This window comes from Salvelinus sp. IW2-2015, linkage group LG26, assembly GCF_002910315.2.
Source record: "Salvelinus sp. IW2-2015 linkage group LG26, ASM291031v2, whole genome shotgun sequence".
Taxonomy (NCBI): Eukaryota; Metazoa; Chordata; class Actinopteri; order Salmoniformes; family Salmonidae; genus Salvelinus; species Salvelinus sp. IW2-2015.
This window is the reverse complement of record NC_036866.1, coordinates 27,519,650-27,538,049: the sequence shown is the minus strand read 5'-3', so window position 1 is coordinate 27,538,049 and position 18,400 is coordinate 27,519,650. Positions and strand designations below refer to the sequence as shown.

The 18,400-nt window shown below is 43.2% G+C and overlaps 1 protein-coding gene across 1 annotated transcript in view; it reads right to left on the bottom strand.

Moving 5' to 3' along the window:
- The window catches only part of LOC111953063 (voltage-dependent calcium channel subunit alpha-2/delta-1-like), a 123,105-nt gene that overhangs the window by 39,886 nt on the left and 64,819 nt on the right, over positions 1-18,400 (bottom strand). The window contains 7 exon segments of the mRNA XM_070435223.1: positions 428-499; positions 7,395-7,469; positions 7,693-7,773; positions 8,084-8,158; positions 8,281-8,370; positions 8,492-8,541; positions 8,661-8,739. Of these exon segments, the coding sequence (XP_070291324.1) occupies positions 428-499; positions 7,395-7,469; positions 7,693-7,773; positions 8,084-8,158; positions 8,281-8,370; positions 8,492-8,541; positions 8,661-8,739 (522 nt within the window).

Below are 18,400 nucleotides of genomic sequence, written 5' to 3'. Positions count from 1 at the left end.
AGAGAGAGAGAGAGAGAGAGAGAGAGAGAGAGAGAGAGAGGAGAGAGAAGAGAGCGAGAGGAAGCGAGAGAGCGAGAGAGAGAGAGAGCGAAGAGAGAGGAATAACAACAAGGAGATTGTAGCACATACTGCATACGTTGAACTTCACTCCAACAGTAATATAAAAGGAGAGAGAGAGACAGACAGAGTTTGTGGTGTCCACTGCTCCTGTAAACATGTCCTCTCATTTACAGCCAGTCACTGTGTAAATCACACTCAATTAGATTTAGTAGGAGACAGGACCAACTAACACCTGTGTGTGTGTGTGTGTGTGTGTGTGTGTGTGTGTGTGTGTGTGTGTGTGTGTGTGTGTGTGTGTGTGTGTGGTGTGTGTGTGTGTGTGTGTGGGTGTGTGTGTGGTGTGTGGTGTGTGTGTGTGTGTTTTTACCTGGACTTTGACGTCGTTCTCCAGTTCCGCATCGAGGAAGTCCAGAGTGACAGGCTCCTGGAATTTAGGGTTCTGAAGAGAGGAGGGTGTTTAGTCTGGTGGATGAGTTAGCATGACACACGCTCACGCACACAGACACGGCACTCACTCAGGAAAGCACACACTCAGGCACGGACGCGTGCACACACACACACACACACACACACACACACACACACACAATCACACAGACACACACGTACAAAGGTGCCCATATATACATTTATTCAATATTTACAAGAAACCAGTGAATACAACATTACTATGGAGAAAAACACTGGGTTATTGTAGTAAATAAAGCTGGTTAATTCAGTAGAATGACCCTGTTTATATCGGTCCCTCTGAAGCATGTTGAGTTGTTATAGTGAGTTGTAACAGTGAGTTGTAATGAAATGCAGTAGTGTGTATGTTTTTCAGTGCTGGGTTCTTAGCATGGCTTCAGGCCAAACTGTAAAACTCTGCTCCTTACCCTTTGAATCATGTTCAACACAAGAGGATAACCTGTATAGTTGTATATACAATCAGACAGTTTATAAAGCTGAGAATCAATGCCAGGTAGGGGTTTACCACTGACTTGAATACTTCAAATCAAATCAACGTTTATTTGTCACGTGCGCCGAATACAACAGGTGTAGGTAGACCTTACAGTGAAATGCTTACTTACAGGCTCTAACCACCAGTGCAAAAAAGGTATTAGGTGAACAATAGGTAAGTAAAGAAATAAAAACAACACAAAAAAAACAGTGAAAAATAACAGTAGCGAGGCTACATACAGAAGCGAGGCTATAACAGTAGCGAGGCTATATACAGGCACCGGTTAGTCGGGCTGATTGAGGTAGTATGTACATGTAGGTATGGTTAAAGTGACTATGAATATATAATAAACAGAGAGTAGCAGCAGTATAAAGAGGGGTTGTGGGGGGCACACAATGCAAATAGTCTGGGTAGCCATTTGATTACCTGTTCAGGAGTCTTATGGCTTGGTGATGCAACCAGTCAGGATGCGCTCGATGTTGCAGCTGTAGAACCTTTTGAGGATCTCAGGACCCATGCCAAATCTTCTTAGTTTCCTGAAGGGGCATAGACTTTGTCGTGCCCTCTTCACAACTGTCTTGGTGTGTTTGGACCATTCTAGTTTGTTGGTGATGTGGACACCAAGAAATTTGAAGCTCTCAACCTGCTCCACAACAGCCCCGTCGATGAGAATGGGGGAGTCCTCGGTCCTCCTTTTCCTGTAGTCCACAATCATCTCCTTATTCTTGGTTACGTTGACGGATAGGTTGTTATTCTGGCACCAACCGGCCAGGTCTCTGACCTCCTCCCTATAGGCTGTCTCGTCATTGTCGGTGATCAGGCCTACCACTGTTGTGTCGTTTGCAAACTTAATGATTGTGTTGGAGTCGTGCCTGGCCATGCAGTCGTGGGTGAACAGGGAGTACAAGAGGGGATTGAGCACGCACCCCTGAGGGGCTCCAGTGTTCAGGATCAGATGTGTTGCTACCTACCCTCACTACCTGGGGGCGGCCCGTCAGGAAGTCCAGGATCCAGTTGCAGAGGGAGGTGTTTAGTCCCAGGATCCTTAGCTTAGTGATGAGCTTTGAGGGTACTATGGTGTTAAACGTTGAGCTATAGTCAATGAATAGCATTTTCACGTAGGTGTTCCTTTTGTCCAGGTGGGAAAGGCCAGTGTGGAGTGCAATAGAGATTGCATCATCTGTGGATCTGTTTGGGCTGTATGCAAATTGGAGTGGCTCTACGGTTTCTGGGATAATGGTGGTGATGTGAGCCATTACCAGCCTTTCAAAGCACTTCATCGCTACAGACATGAGTGCTACGGGTCTGTAGTCATTTAGGCAAGTTGCCTTCGTGTTCTTGGGCACAGGGACTATGGTGGTCTGCTTGAAACATGTTGGTATTACAGACTCAATCAGGGACATGTTGAAAATGTCAGTGAAGACACCTGCCAGTTGGTCAGCACATGCCTGGAGCACACGTCCTGGTAATCCGTCTGGCCCCACAGCCTTGTGAATGTTGACCTGTTTAAAGGTCATACTCACGTCGGCTACGGAGAGCGTGATCACACAGTCGTCCGGAACAGCCGATGCTCTCATGCATGCCTCAGTGTTGCTTGCCTCGAAGCGAGCATAGAAGTGATTTAGCTCGTCTGGTATGCTCGTGTTACTGGGCAGCTCACAGCTGTGCTTCTCTTTGTAGTCTGTAATAGTTTGCAAGCCCTGCCACATAAGACGAGCGTCAGAGCAGATGTAGTATGATTCAATCTTAGTCCTGTATTGATGCTTTGCCTGATTGATGGTTCGTTGGAGGGCATAGCATGTTTTCTTTTACGCTCCGGGTTAGAGTCCCGCTCCTTGAAAGCGGCAGCTCTACCCTTTAGCTCAGTGCAAATGTTGCCTGTAATCCATGGCTTCTGGTTGGGGTATGTACGTACAGTCACTGTGGGGACGACGTCCTCAATGCACTTTTGCCTGGTATGTGTGTGTGTATGTGTGTGTTTTTGTGTGTGTTGCTTGTGTTGGTGGTTTAGTCTGTGCGTGTGTTGTCTTCATGCCTGTTTGAGTCTGTGTATGTGTGTTTCATACAGACCGACTGTACACAGTGTTAATGTCAGCAGCGAAACCCTCTGTGCGTATCAGTGACTTTATAATGTTATAATGTAAGTAGCAGCAGTAATCCACATCTACTCTGTTAAAGCACCAGTAAATGGATGGAACCTGATACGCTGGTCTAAAACAACGCTGCTCTACCTTTAGACTGCATACCCTTTATAGAAGGTTCATATGGATTTAGTTTCTGCAAAAGCTAGACACACACTGTGATTGTGGTGGTTAATAAATGATCCTTACATTAGATGGAGAGAGAAAATACAGATGGAACAGTGGAGAAGGAGGAGGAAGATGAAGTGGATCTTAACATGAAAAAAATAACATCTATTTTGTTAGGAGCCAGGTCATTCGTGATACAAGTCAGTATTCGACGTCCATCGATATCTGAGGACGTCATGAGATGATGTGGAATCCGGCCACTAGGAGCAACAGTGAGTGCTGTTACTTTCAAGTAGGTAACAGTTTTGCTAGGGTGTTGTGGACAGGGTTGGGCATAAGCGTCTCCCTCTGATTCCAAAGGTTGCAAGTTTGAATCCAGCAATAGACAGTCGTTTTAGAGATTTTTTTTCAAGCCTATTCCAAACCTTAACCCTTACCTTAACCATTAGGAGTTAAACTAAACTTAACATTAAACACTTCAAAATGTGACATTTTGCAACAACTTAAAAATATGACGTTTGAAAAATGTCTAATTCTGACGTGAAACTGTGAGAGCTAGTTGCGTTAGAGGCCATTAGATGATACAGAAAATACATGCACATTGATAAACAGTCAAATCGTTTATTCTGTGGGAGGATGAAAGTATATGGCAGAGAAAGAAAGAGAGGGGGTAAGTGAGTGGGTGGGGGAGAGAGATCAAAATCCAACTCCAAATGTAGCAAGGGATTTATGTGATGAATATGAAATGGCTTTTCTATACAACCATAATCACATACAGACCGAAACACAAGAAAGAGAGAGAAAAGAGAGAATATGTTCAAATAGTCAAAGGTCACCCTCAATATTCACACACCCCTCTGTTTCTCTGATCACACATTTGCACAGACACGCACACAGGCACGGACACACACATCATACACAGTAAGATTGACAGGGTGTGTGTTTCAGGGTGGGCCCCCATAGGGGAGACCATAGACAGCACAGGGGTCCATGAGAAAATACTCATGCCCTTTCACTGGATAATGGACATAATTTAAAAAGCATGTATATGGTGTGAATATAAATAGGAACTACAGTTTCAAGAATTGATCCAGGGAGAACGGCAAACCTGCAGCAGTACTAAGGAAGGACCCACTATAACCCTGGTCATGTCATCATGTGTTAGTTTAGTCACTGCTTCTCTCTGCCAGACAGCTCTAGCTCCAATGACTTAACTCATCACAGGAAACTGCCTTATCTACAACATCTATCATTTCCTCTAGGACCCACCCTTCTCTCTCTCCCCCACTCCCTCTCACATACACACATAACCGCACACCCAAACGTCTCTAGTCACTTACATAACATAATAACAATATGACAGATGGATTAGTGGAAAGAAACCATTACATAGAAAATCTGAAAGAGTCTAAATAAACAGTGTGAAACATTGAGCTAATTATGTGACGTTAGTTTACTGGAGGTTAGTAACTAACTAATACGTACTAGTCACTATTCTTATCTATTCCTCCTGGAATGTAGGAGTGTAACGGCCGTCTGTTGAAGAAGGTGTGGACCAAAGCGCAGCGTGGTAAGTGTTCATGTTTTTTATTAAAACTGAACACTGAGACAAAATAACCAAAAATAGAACACGAAAACAGTTCTGTCTGGTGCAGACACAAAACAGAAAACAACTACCCACAAAAACCATGTGGGAAAAAGCGACCTAAGTATGGTTCTCAATCAGAGACAACGATAGACAGCTGCCTCTGATTGAGAACCACACCCGCCAAACAACAAAGAAATACAAAACATAGAAAATGAACATAGAATGCCCACCCAAATCACATAAAAAGCTCTCTACGGTCAGGGCGTGACAAGGAGTATAGCTGCTCATAGGGCTATAGCATCAGGAAATGCCATCACTTGACCACATTGTACTGTACACACACACTCTACTCAATGGTCTTACAGTTAAAGATCAGCACCTAAGTGCTAATAATCTAAGTCTATACTATATTCTACTATAGTACATCAGTGGAGGCTGCTGAGGGGAGGTCGGCTCATAATAATGGCTAGAACAAAGCAAATGGAATGGTATGAAACACATGGAAACCATATTTGATACCATTCCACTCCTTCCGCTCCAGCCATTACCACGAGTCCGTCCTCCCCAATTAAGGTGCCACCAACCTCCTGTGTAGTACATCTACTCTCTCTCTGTCCTACTGTCACCTCATGGAGAGTGAATGCACATGGCTTACTGAGTCTTGTCTTGCGGTTACAGATCCTTTTCTAACAGACACATACTGTAATGAGAGTGATGCAGGGAGTATTTCAGTGGGAGACATATTATTCTCCATTTGATAATAATAAGAATTCATAGGCCAGGCTCTTTTATCTAAATAGAATAAATGTTTAATCATATGTGGCCAGACAGGAATCAAACCATGACTGTTGCAATCCTCAACAAAGGTTTGCATGTGCTCTGCTTGTATGGGTAGTCTGTAGCATACGCTGATTATACCAAACATTAGGAATACATTGCCCTCAGAACAGCTTCAATGCATCGATGCATGGACGAGGTGTTGAAAGCGTTCCACTGGGATGATGGCCCATGTTGACTCCAATGCTTTCTTTCCACAGTTGTCCTTGATACACATATGAAACGGTTGAGTGTGAAAAACCCAGCAACATTGCAGTTCTTGACACAAACCAGTGTGCCTGGCACCTACTACCATACGCCGTTCAAAGGCACTTAAATCTTTTGTCTTGCCCATCTGAATGGTACACATACACAATCCATGTCTCAATTGTCTCAAGGCTTTAAAATCCTTCTTTGACTTGTTTCCTCCCCTTCATCTACACTGATTGGAGTGGATTTAACAAGTGACATCAATAAGGGATCATAGCTTTCACCTGGATTCACCTGGTCAGTCTGTTATGGAAAAAGCTAGTGTTCTTAATGTTTTGTATACTCAGTGTATATCCAACTAGCTCTCAGTTTCACATCAGAATTAGATGTTCATTAATGTTTCTCAAACTTTTTAGGGTTAAAGTTACGTTTTTAAGGTCATGGTTAAGTTTAGGCATTAACTCGGAAATCTTAAAGTAATGCATTAACTTCAAATGGTTAAGCTAAGGGTTAAGGTTTGGGATAGGCTTAAAACAAAAATAACTTTCTATCGCATGATTTCAACTTGCAACCTTTGGAAAAAGAGGCTGATTCTTACGCCATCCCCGTCCACGATGCTCTAGCAAAACCCGAAACCTACTTGAAGGTAACAGTTCTCACTGTTGCCCCTCGTGGCCGGTTTCCACATCATCGCTTGACGTCCTCAGACGTGGGTGGACGTCGAATACTGACTTGTGTCATGGGTGACCTGGCTCGTATATCAGCATGGTTCAAATCACATTAGTCAGACCAAGGCCTTCTGATGGCATTCATCTCTGATCCCCTCTCTGTAATGTGAAGCCTGCTCCAAAACCTGACTAACACACTCACACAGATGGTTCTTCCATAGGAAACGTATACAACACTCTACAAGACCCCCAGTCACTTTGAAATGGTTCCCTTTGAAAGAGGCTGCATGCCTTCACATACATGCATGCACTCCATGTGTATGCTGTGTGTTGGTCAGTGCCTGTGTGTGTATGTATAGATTGGATCCATGAGTGTGTATCCATTTTGATTAGCCTCTACTATAGCAGAACATAGTATAGGCTGTGGCTGGATGAGATGTGAACATGTGTCCCAGGAGAACTAAAACTCAGATCCAGAGAGGCCCCCCTCTGAACACAACATGCCCCAAAAGAGAGCCTGGGCCTGGGCCACACACGGCCCTATGTAGCCTGTCAAGACCTGGCCTGCAGGTGTTGAGGAGGAGGTCAGGAAAGGAGGAAAAGAAAGTGGAGGAGGAATAGAAGAGGTAGGGATGAATCGAAGAGGTAGGGAGGAGCAGTGGGTTGTGTTTCTCTAAAGGTGGGTCAGAACCATCATGGTGGCCTAGTGGCTAGATATACTGCTACGATCATGTGTGTGTTCATATGAACATACATAAGATCCACAGCAGTCATAGCAGCACCTCAGGATCATCAGTCTACTCTGTATGAGTTGGGATTGTAAACCGTGTTAACAGAATAGAAGAGGTAAGAATAGAACATACCTTAGGTTGGAGGTTGGGGTGTAGCAGCACATATCCGTTGGGGTCGATGGCAAAATAATATCCATTAGGTCCGATCTAAGAAACGGAGGTACAGAGAGGGTTGGGGGAGACAGTTGATCATAGGCTGTACGCCATAGGGAACATTGATGTCTTCTCAATACATCACTGTTCTGGATTATTAAAGTATCATCAACATGCTTGAGTTGATATGAGAGAGGGTAGAGCTGTCACAGGTAACACTGAGACTGAAGTAAGAGAATAAGGAGTGTTCTGGTGTGTTAGTGTGTGTGTCACTCACAGTGTAGCGCGGTGTGAGCTTCTTGATGTCATCTAGTGACACGTCAATCCCCATCACGCCTAGGATCAACTGGTTCTGAATCTGAGAGAGAGGGAAAGAGGAGGAAAGAGGCAAGGAGATCAAAATGAAAATGTCAAATCACAGTCTGAATAGTAAGAGTCGTGCTAATTTAGAGGATATTGGCGTCTAATGCTGGGATGGGATTATCTGAAAAACGGTCCCGTGAGGCCCAGTTGGTAGAGCATGGCGCTTGCAATGGTAGGGATGTGCGTTTGATTCCCAAGCGGGACCAGTAAAAAAAAATGATGCACTCACTACTGTAAGTCATTCTGGGAAAGAGCATCTGTGTAAACGTAAAGAGTTTGTTTTCCTGGTTGTGTATGTGGATTACCTCTATGCCCAATTCATCTTTATACTTGGTCTTGTTGAAGACAGGTAGGGTTCCTGTGATGACCAGACCTAGCTCCTAATACACACACAGACAAAGAAAGCTAAATTAAAGTCATCGTTGTTGGGTTTCAGAAGCCTCCAGCATAGAGTTAGATTTTGGTGAGGTGCATTGTGGGATTGGAGGAAGTGATGTCATACCAGAGCGTCGAGGTAGACATTAGTCCACTGGACCTGCTTGGCCAGCTGGTCAGCTAAAACCATGGGTCTGCCCAGTACATCCAGGTACTCCTAGAACACACACATACATACTCTCCTTCAAATACACACCTTAAAGACAAAGTCAATCACAGACACACGTCTGGGACAACATTAAACACACACACACATGTTCATGCACATTGCTTCTCACTTGAGTGTTGATGCGTATGGCTCCAATTGAGGGAATCTCATAGAAGTATCCTGGGAGAAACAGAGAATGGGCTAAGATCAGGATATTAATTATATGAGTAGACCAAAATGGACCTCAAATCATACACAGCTGTAGCAGTGCTTCAATATTACAAACAACAACAACATACCTTTATTAGCGCAGGCCATCCACTGGACTGGACCTTTATCATAGTTGTGCTGACCTACTGAGAAGGTGAAGATACGCACCTAGAACACAGGAACATATGCATCTGTTATAGCAACATCCACATTGAACCGTATTGTGTGTGATGGAAGTTAATCAACCATAGTTAGGTATTGTATGAACCAAGCCACTGTGAGGTTATTATGAGCCATAGAATGTTAAATCCTGCTCGTGGGAGGGTTACTGTTATATTGCACGCAGTGTGTTGTTTTGTGAAGACCTGGGGGTGGTGTTACCATGCTCTCTCTAAACCCCATCATACCCATTTCCTTTCATGTGCTGAGCAGCGAGAACAGCTTTAGCTTTGGTAGAGTCATCACCACACTTCATATCTGCTTGTTAGTCCCCACAAGGTCAAACGCTTAGGGTTAAGGTTAGAATTAGTGTTAGGTTTAGGGTTAGGGTTAGGAGCTAGGGTTAAGGTTTAGGGTTTTGTGTGTGTTTGTGTGTGTGTGTGGGTGTGTGTGTTTGTAATAATCATTGCTCTCCGCCTGTATAAACAATAGGTTCAGCACACAGAATAGTTCCTCTTGATCCAACGCATTACTCTACGTTTACTAGAAGGGTCACCGACTAGGTGGATTATACATTAAAGTGTGTGTGTGCGTTCAACTGTACCTTCTTGTCAGAGTTGTATTCCTGAAGTATGGCCGATGCTCTCTCCTCTCCTCCGTCAGTGAACAGCATGATGATCTTGTTACAGTTGGCTCTAGTGATGTTAGTCTGCACAGAGAAAACACACCAGGTAGAGAACAGGGGTTGCTAACCCCCATCCTAACACAACACCACCAAATCCTGTAATCAAGGTACTGGTAAGAAGCAGATGACAAAAATCTGGGTTTTAGAAGACTGGAGGAGGGTTGGACACGCAGGTTGGCGTTTATTGTCATGAAACTTGCACTGGAGTCATAACTGCAGATTGGTCACTAGCTGGCACAGCCACAAAGTCATATAATCAGATGTTAAACCTAATCCTAACATTAACCCTAACCTTATGCACACTGCTAACCCTTAAATTAAGATCAAAAAAGCACATTTTAGTTTTCATACATTTTTACAATATAGACAATTTTGACTTTGCAGCATGCCCATCTAGCGGTAATGGCTCAGTTCTGCAGCAGAGGTCAGTGTCTGACAATAAGCTATCATACGAGAAAGAGCAGAGCTCAAAGGTAACAGTTTGTACATTTTACATGAAGTGCAGTATGTTCCTGAAGTATCAAAGTAAAATAACAAGGAGCAGGGCTGTCGTTACACTGTACATCTATTATTACTACAGTGTTATGAACAGAGCATAGGGCCTCTTACTGCATAGAGCTGTTCGAAGGCAAACTCAAATCCCTTGGTGTAGTTGGTGATGCCTTTAGCAGAGATGTTCTGAACAGCATCCTTCAGGATCTTCTTATTCCTCACGTTGGCCTGGACCAGGTGGTCAAAACACGCTGTGTTATTCACCCTGGTGTTGAACTGGTAGAGGGAGACAGATAGGGGTTAGACAAACGCACGCACACAGACACACATACTGATTACCCACACACACACCTGGCCTTGACTATTATCATGCAGTGGTAAACAGACACATTCATCAAGTGTTGCTAATTAGTTTGCATCCTATCAGGATCATGAGCTGGTACCATGGAAATGAGACTCCCTCTACCAACTCACTCTCATTAGAGTGGAAATATCACGCATGCACAAATGCACACACACACATTTACACACACACGGCGGCAGGTAGCCTAGCGGTTAAGAGCATTGAGCCAGTAACCAAAATGTTGCTGGTTCGAATCCCAAAGCCAGCAATGTGGAAAAATAGAAAAATATGCCATTTTGTCCATGAGCAAGGCAGTTAACCCCCAACTGCTCCCAGGCCTGGTGATGTTGATTAACCCCCTAAGGTTGATGCCCTAGCCCCTGTGAAAAACTATTCAGCATCATATAAAAATCGATCAGCTTAAGCTAGAGATACACTGTGTCTGTTTTCTTGCATTGGATGAGTCTCAATCCGCTGAATCCGCCTATGTAACACTTCCATATCTGCGGTGAAATGCGACAGAGCTATAGCGGTGTTTGTCAGACCATGAGACAACCCGAAAATCGGTCTTCTCACAAAATCGTCTGTAGTGTCCAACCAGTTTGGCCTACAAACTATTACCCCTCTAAGGTAAGATGAGACTCTCACGAACATGACAGTGTTCTACGATTTGCTTTAAGACCCCCACAAGCGTTGTGGGACTCATCTGATGTCGACACAGGTGACCTACCAGCTTGGGCTTCACACTAATATGACCCATCTGTGTAAAGGTGAGACTCTTGTTTTGCTTGAGAAGGCCCACAGGCCTCAAAAGACTCGTCTGAGGGTCCACCGGTACCAGTCAAAAACATTTATGGAAGTACAGAGTATTCGAAAAGTATTCAGACCGCATGAACTTTTCCACATTTTGTTAAGTTACAGCCTTATTCTAAAATGGATGAAATTGTTTTCCCCCTCATCAATCTACACACAATACCAGATAATGACAAAGTAAAAACAGGTTTTTAGAAATTTTAGCAAATTTTAGCAAAACAAATTTGAAATATCACAATTACATCAGTATTCAGCCCCTTCACTCAGTACTTTGTTGAAGCACCTTTGGCAACATTTACAGTCTCGAGTCTTCTTGTGTATGACACTAAAAGCTTGGCACACCTGTATTATGGGAGTTTCTCCCTTTCTTCTCTGCAGATCCTCTCAAGCTCTGTCAGGTTGGATGGACAGCGTTGCTGGACAGCTATTTTCAGGTCTCTCCAGAGATGTTCGATTGGGTTCAGAGACTTGTTCCGAACCCACTACTGCGTTGTCTAGGCTGTGTACTTTGCTCCGTTCATCTTTCCTTCGATCCTGACTAGTCTCCCAGTCCCTGCCTCCAAAAAACATTTCCACAGCATGATGATGTGGTAATGTTTTCACCGTAGGGATGGTGCCAGATTTCCTCCAGACATGACACTTTGAATTCAGGTCAAAGAGTTCAATCTTGGTTTCATCTGACCAGAGAATGTTGTTTCTCATGGTCTGAGAGTCTTAAGGTGCCTTTTGGCAAACTCCAAACGGGCTGTCATCTGCCCTTTACTGAGGAGTGAGTTCTGTCTGGCCAATCTACCTTAAACGCCTGATAGGTGGAGTGCTGCAGAGATGGTTGTCCTTCTGGAAGGTTTTTCCATCTCCACAGAGGAACTCTGGATCTCTGTCAGAGTGACCATTAGATTCTTGGGGTCACCTCCCTGACCTAGACCAACTCTAGGAAGAGTCTTTGTGGTTCTAAACTTCTTCCATTTAAGAATGATGGAGTCCACTGTGTTCTTTGGGACCTTCAACGCTGCAGACTTTGTTGGTACCCTTCCCCAGATCTGTGCCTCGACACAATCCTGTCTCGGAGCATTCTGACTGGTTGCATCACTGCCTGGTATGGCAATTTCTCGGCCTCTGACCACAAGGCACTACAGAGGGTAGTGCGTACGGCCCAGTTCATCACTGGGGCTAAGCTGCCTGCCATCCAGGACCTCTACACCAGGCAGTGTCAGAGGAAGGCCCTAAAAATTGTCAAAGACCCCAGCCACCCCAGTTATAGACTGTTCTCTCTACTATCGCATGGCAAGCGGTACCGGAGTGCCAAGTCTAGGACAAAAAAGCTTCTCAACAGTTTTTACCCCCAAGCCATAAGACTCCTGAACAGGTAATCAAATGGCTACCCGGACTATTTGCATTGTGTGCCCCCCACAACCCCCCCCCCTCAACCCGTCTTTTTACGGTGATGCTACTCTCTGTTTATCATATATGCATAGTCACTTTAACTATACTATCATGTACATACTACCTCAATAGGCCCGACCAACCAGTGCTCCCGCACATTGGCTAACCGAACTATCTGCATTGTGTCCCGCCACCCACCACCCACCAACCCCTCTTTTACGCTACTATGTCCATCATATATGCATAGTCACTTTAACCATATCTACATGTACATACTACCGCAGTCAGCCTGACTAACCAGTGTCTGTATGTAGCCTCTCTACTTTTATAGCCTCACTACTGTATATAGCCTCGCCACTGTTTTTCACTGTCTTTTTACTGTTGTTTTTATTTCTTTACTTACCTATTGTTCACCTAATACCTTTTTTGCACTATTGGTTAGAGCCTGTAAGTAAGCATTTCACTGTCAGATCTACACCTGTTTTTTTCAGCGCACGTGATAAATAAACTTTGATTTGATTTGATTTATTTAAATTCCTTCCAACTCATGACTTGGTTTTTGCTCTCACATGCACTGTCAACTGTGGGACCTTATATAGACAGGTCTGTGCCTTTCTAAAACATGTCCAATCAATTAAATTTACCACAGGTGAACTCCAATCACGTTGTAGAAACATCTCACGGATGATCAATGGAAACAGGATGCACCTGAATTCAATGTCGAGTCTCATAGCAAAAGGTCTGAATACTTATGGAAATAAGGTATTTCAACTTTTTTATATTTAATATACATTTCTAAAACCCTGTTTTCACTTTGTCATTATGTGGTATTGTGTGTAGATTGATGACGATTTTTATTTATTTAATCCATTTTAGAATAAGGCTGTAACGTAACAGACAGTGGTAAAGCTCAATGGATCTGAATACTTTCCCAATGCACTGTATACAGTACCAGCCAAAAGTTTGGACACACCTACTCATTCAGTGTTTTTTATTTATTTTTACTATTTTCTGCATTGTAGAATAATAGTGAAGACATCAAAACTATTAAATGAGACATATGGAATCGTGTAGTAACCCAAAAAAGTGTTAAACAAATCAAAATATATTTTATATTTGAGATTATTCAAAGTAGACACCCTTTGCCTTCATGACAGCTTTGCACAATCTTGGCATTCGCTCAACCAGCTTCATAAGGCAGTCACCTGGAATGCATTTCAATTAACAGGTGCGTCTTGTTAAAAGTTAATATGTGGAATTTCTTTCCTTCTTAATGTATTTCAGCCAATCAGTTGTGTTGTGACAAGGTAGGGGTGGTATACAGAAGATAGCACTATTTGTAAAAGACCAAGTCCATATTATGGCAAGAACAGCTCAAATAAGCAAAGAAAAATGACAGTCCATCATGACTTTAAGACATGAAAGTCAGTTAATGCGAAAAATTTCTAGAACTTTGAAAGTTCCTTTAGTGCACTCGCAAAAACTATCAAACGCTATGATGACACTAGCTCTCATGAGGACCGCCACAGGAAAGGAAGACCCAGAGTTACCTCTGCTGCAGAGGAAAAGTTCATTAGATTTACCAGCCTCAGAAATTGCAGCCCAAATAAATATTACACAGAGTTCAATTAGCAGACACATCTCAACATCAACTGTTCAGAGGAGACTGCGTGAATCAGGCCTTCATGGTCGAATTGATGCAAAGAAACCACTACTAAAGGACAACAATAAGAAGAAAACACTTGCGAAGACCAAGAGACACGAGCAATGGACATTAGACTGGTGGAAATCTGTCCTTTGGTCTGATGAGTCCAAATTTGAGAATTTTGGTTCCAACCACCATGTTGTAGTGAGACGCAGAGCAGATCCCCTCGGTACTGCTGCTCATTCTGTTCACCAGTTCTGGAGGTCGACATCACCGGCCTTCTAGGCTGCACTGAACTGTGTCATTACGCACACCTGGTTCCAATTCCTCACTGATTGTGTTTGTATAAATCTGCCCTTTGTTTCCACATTGGGCTGTCGGTTATTGTTCCCATGTCCGTTGGTCGTGTGAATACCTATGTGTTGTTTCAGCATGTGCTGCGTGTTTTGTGCATTGTTTATTACGGGTCTCGTGCCGTGTCGTTCTACGAGGTTTACCCTCACTCTTTTGTTTGGGAACATCCCAGTGTTTTGTATACGTGTTTGTTTTGGGTGTATTAAAAACCCAGATGATGTATTCCTGCGCCTGTCTCCAAATCCTTTATAACAGAGTGACAATCTCTGCATGTATGGTTCCCACCGTGAAGCATGGAGAAGGAGGTGTGATAATGCAACCAGCAAAGCACCCCCACACTGTCTGTGATTTATTTAGAATTCAAGGCACACTTAACCAGCATGGCTACCACAGCATTCTGCAGCGATACGCCATCCCATCTGGTTTGCGCTTAGTAGGACTATCATTTGTTTTTCAACAGGACAATGACCCAACACACCTCCAGGCTGTGTATGGGCTACTTGACCAAGAAGGGAAGTGATGGAGCGCTGCATCAGAGCTCCCGAGTGGCGCAGCGGTCTGAGGCCCTGCATCTCAGTGCAAGTGGCGTCACTATAGTCCCTGTTTCGTATCCAGGCTGTATCACATCCGGCCTTGACCGGCAGTCCCATAAAGCGGCACACAATTGGCCCAGCGTCATCTGGGGTAGGCCATCATTGTAAATAAGAATTTGTTCTTAACTGACTTGCCTTGTTAAATAAAGGTTAAATGTAAAAAAAGATATCAGATGACCTAGCCTCCACAATCACCTGACCTCAACCAAACTGTGATGGTTTGGTATGATTTGGACCGCAGAGTGAAGGAAAAGCAGCCAACAAGTGCTCAGCATTTGTGGGAACTCCTTCAAGACTTTTGGAAAAGCATTCCTCAAGAAGCTGATTGAGAGAATGCCAAGAGTGTGCAAAGCTGTCATAAAGGCAACGGTTGGCTATTTGAAGAATATCAAATCTAAAATATATTTTGATTTGTTTTACACTTTTTTGGTTACTACAGGATTCCATATGTGTTATTTCATAGTTTTGATGTCTTCACCATTATTCTACAATGTAGAACATAGTAAAAATAAAGAAAAACCCTGGAATTAGTAGGTGTGTCCAAACGTTTGACTGGTACTGTATCTGTACTGTTTAGTGACAAAAATAAGGTGTCTTTCTTATGTCTCATATATTGGACAGGCACTTCAGAACAAACTTTCTGTAGATTTTCTGGGGACTCTCTTTTGTTCCATGCAGTGAATCTGTTATTCAATGTGTTTGTATGGGCTAATAGCAGTAAGGCCAAAAATATTTTTTCATCAAATATGTTTTTAAATATATTTTTGGGGTACTTTAAGGGGTCTTAAAATTCCTAATCAAATAGAAAAATATCCTTGGTATGACCTTAAAACAATTCCATATAGGTTAGTAGTACCCTCACCCCTCCCCCGGCTTAGACTCTTATGGATTAAGGCAGTACCTCTCTGATTCAGAGGGGTTGGGTTAAATGCGGAAAACACATATTAGTTGAATGCATTCAGTTGTGCAATTGACTAGGTACCACCCCCTTCCCCCCGCACACACACACCTTGGCAGCCAAGTCAACAGTGCTCTGAAACATGCACAGACCTATTGTACCTACAGCTACAAGACAGACAAAACACTGACAATGTTGTGATCATAGTAATTATATGATGCAGAGAGGCTGGGCCAAAAGTTGGCTGTACTGTCTTTCTAAACAGTGCTGCAACCCATTGATCTGTACCAAGCAATGTGCCACTGTTAATCAGCCAATGGCGAGAGCAGATATACATGCATCCATGGAGACAAGCAGAATCTGGCTAGGTGTGTGTGCGTGCATATCTGCGTCTGTGTGACAAGCTTGATATTTATAACTGAGTGACGGACTCCACTTGGAAGAATAATTTGAAGGCTTCTACCTGACCTGAAGACTAAGCTTAGAAGCCAGGATGGACACACATGCACACACAAGTATGTTTTACTATACTTGTAGGTTCCAAAAAATAATATTCCCATTCAAAATCCTATTTTCCTTAACCCTAAACCTAACCCTTAACCCAACCTTAATCCCAAAACCCTAACCCTGAAACTAAACCTAACCCTATGTCACGACTTCCGCCGAAGTCAGCTCCTCTCATTGTTCGGGCGGCGTTCGGCGATCGACGTCACCGGCTTTCTAGCCATCGCCGCTCCATTTTTCATATGTCCATTTGTCTTGTTCCATACACACCTGGTTTTCATTTCCCCAATCAATCTACTTGTATTTAACCCTCTGTTTCCCATCATGTCTTTGTGTGTAATTGTTTCATGTTATGTGGTGTTTGATTTATGCGCTTGACTTTTATTTATGTTCCGTGTTTTGAGCCTGTTTGATTATTGTAGTGCTCTCGTTTTGGAACGGAAAATAAATGTGCGCCTGTTAACTATACTCTGCTCTCCTGCAACTGACTTCGCCTCCAGTTCACGTCATAACACCCTAACTCATAACCCTAAACCTATACCCTAACACTAACCCTAACCTATACCCTAACACTAACCCTAAACCTATACCCTAACACTAACCCTAAACCTATACCCTAACTCATAACCCTAAACCTATACCCTAACACTAACCCTAACCTATACCCTAACACTAACCCTAAACCTATACCCTAACACTAACCCTAATTGTAACACTAACCTTAAATCTAACCCCTAAGCCTAAAAAACGATTTTTCTTTGTGGGGACTGGTGAAATGTCGCCACTCCTCTGAATCTTGTTTTTTTTGTGAGGACTTCTGGTCCCCACAATGATAGTAAAATCAAACCACACACACACACTTACACACACTCTCATAATAAAATGTGCTCTTTTATCACCTAATCTATTAAATGGAGAGGAGGGTGAGAAGGAAGGTGGGATGGAGAGAAATAGAAAGTGAGAGGGAGAAAGGGAGACAGGGAGGGGATGAGAGAGAGGTGTGTAAATGAGACAGCATTGCTCTTCCATCAGGGTCTAATTCATTAATGCTAGAACCCATGCTAAGAAACACTTCACAGCCTTATCCATTGCATCAGACAATTTAGTGAGCATGCTGAACATTCATGTAAATGTGAACATTTCAATAGGTGGTATATCTCAGACTGGGTTGTGGTTGGATTGCAGATGACACTGAGCAGAGAGCTAATCTCTACTCCCTAATCCCAGTCTATACAGCCTCCCTGTTCACTTAGACCACAGGACCACCTATCTGCAACTGGCTACCTAACAACACTGAACTGGCTAGAAACAAAACTGGACACATACACAATAAGACAAAGACATCTGTATCGGTCTGACAATGTAAGGGACGTGTGTGTGTTGAAATGTCAGTTTAGTACTTAGGCTGCTGTTAATGATGTATGGGTAATGATGTATGGGTAAAATTAGAGATAAATTATTTAGTGTCAGGTTACAACACCCACAGGACAAGAGAAGGGTGTGTGTTTGAAAAGGTCCTGAGAACATCGGTATATTTACCTTCCTGGATGCTCACTAAAAGGTATTTCCAAGAAACCGGGGGAAGAACGGCAGTGGTAGAACATCAACAGACAAAAAAACATAAAGCCTCTCTGATTGCCCGTGTTGATATGCCCTCTGTCACCACATTCATCAAGAAGGTAGAGCCTTCCCAAGAAGAATATGATTTAGCTGTGCAGGAGGGAAAGCTTTATGAGCCGAAGTTTACATGTGCTAGGACAAAATGTGACGCCACAGTAAGTAACGTGTTAGCACCATGGGCAACTACTTTGGTAACACAGGACCTAGACCAGGTTGAATGTGTGTCCCTGTCCGTTGATGTGTCCAATCATGGACATGTAAAGCTGCTGCCAATAGCAGTCAGATATTGTAAGATATATGGTGGCAACACATCTGTGGAAACAAAACTGCTTGATTTGTT